The sequence below is a fragment of the Lichtheimia ornata genome (genome assembly GCF_029851405.1).
Source record: "Lichtheimia ornata isolate CBS 291.66 chromosome Unknown scaffold00320, whole genome shotgun sequence".
NCBI classification, from domain to species: domain Eukaryota; kingdom Fungi; phylum Mucoromycota; class Mucoromycetes; order Mucorales; family Lichtheimiaceae; genus Lichtheimia; species Lichtheimia ornata.
Genome location: NW_026695639.1, coordinates 2,705 through 3,571, shown reverse-complemented (window position 1 = coordinate 3,571; position 867 = coordinate 2,705). Strand labels below are relative to the sequence as shown.

At 44.9% G+C, this 867-nt stretch overlaps 1 protein-coding gene across 1 annotated transcript; it reads left to right on the top strand.

Moving 5' to 3' along the window:
- Nucleotides 1-115: 115 nt before the first annotated feature.
- On the top strand, nt 116-636 carry O0I10_013207 (uncharacterized protein; the record flags this gene model as incomplete). The annotated part of the gene is made up of 2 exons (XM_058493014.1): nt 116-355; nt 505-636. 2 exons carry the CDS (start codon nt 116-118, stop codon nt 634-636), a joined length of 372 nt encoding a protein of 123 aa, XP_058336220.1.
- Between the last annotated feature and the right edge of the window lie 231 nt (nt 637-867).

Below are 867 nucleotides of genomic sequence, written 5' to 3'. Positions count from 1 at the left end.
GTGTATTTGGTTGCAATTCCTTGTGATCACCATGGTTCACGGCGTCGTGTGTCTTCCTTTCCGAGTTGTCCACAATGAGAGTTCTCAAGAGGTCTTCACATTGCCTCTTTTGGGTATGTTGACAACAAAAGCGTGTGGATTGGGTTTGCTTCTTATCTCACATTGCGTTTATGGTAGGTTGAACATGTTGGATGATGGTACCTCTGGCAGCAACAAGATACGGATCTCAAAGCAAGAATGCTGTATGGTTGGCTCAATGGTATGCATGGTATTGGATCTACAAAGCGAAACCTGTGAATTAACGAACCTTACAGTGAAACAGCAGCAAGACAACATGGATGGCATGGAGATACGGGTTTATTTGATGCATTGATGCTATTGAGAAATACCACAAGGTAAGAGTGTTCATTGTGGGATTGGTTGGATTCAAGTGGACTTACCAAACGCCATACAGTGGCAGAGCCTCTTTCGGCGATACTATTATTATCAAGGCTGCACGTCAAGGACGTCATTGTACTACACTTTCCTGTGGAGCTCTACATGTTGTGCCCGGGGACAGTGCGACTCATGTTGCGGCCTCAGGGATTTAAAAATGCATCCTCTGTTCGCACGGCTCCATCGTTTTACGGCTATTGATCTCCTTGCCTTTAGAGAGAAGATGGTATCTCTATTGATGCACTTCATCGCGTCGATCCACAGGAGAGTACCGGTACTATGACGTTTCTTTGGCTGTGCGCTTTTATTATTACTTTACATCCTGATGGCCTATTTGGTTCCCAAGTCTGCGGGTGATGATTGCGTGATTCAGGTATGTACGACACTCATGCTTTTTGGAGACCTTTTCTGAAACGCCTACCATTATTTAGA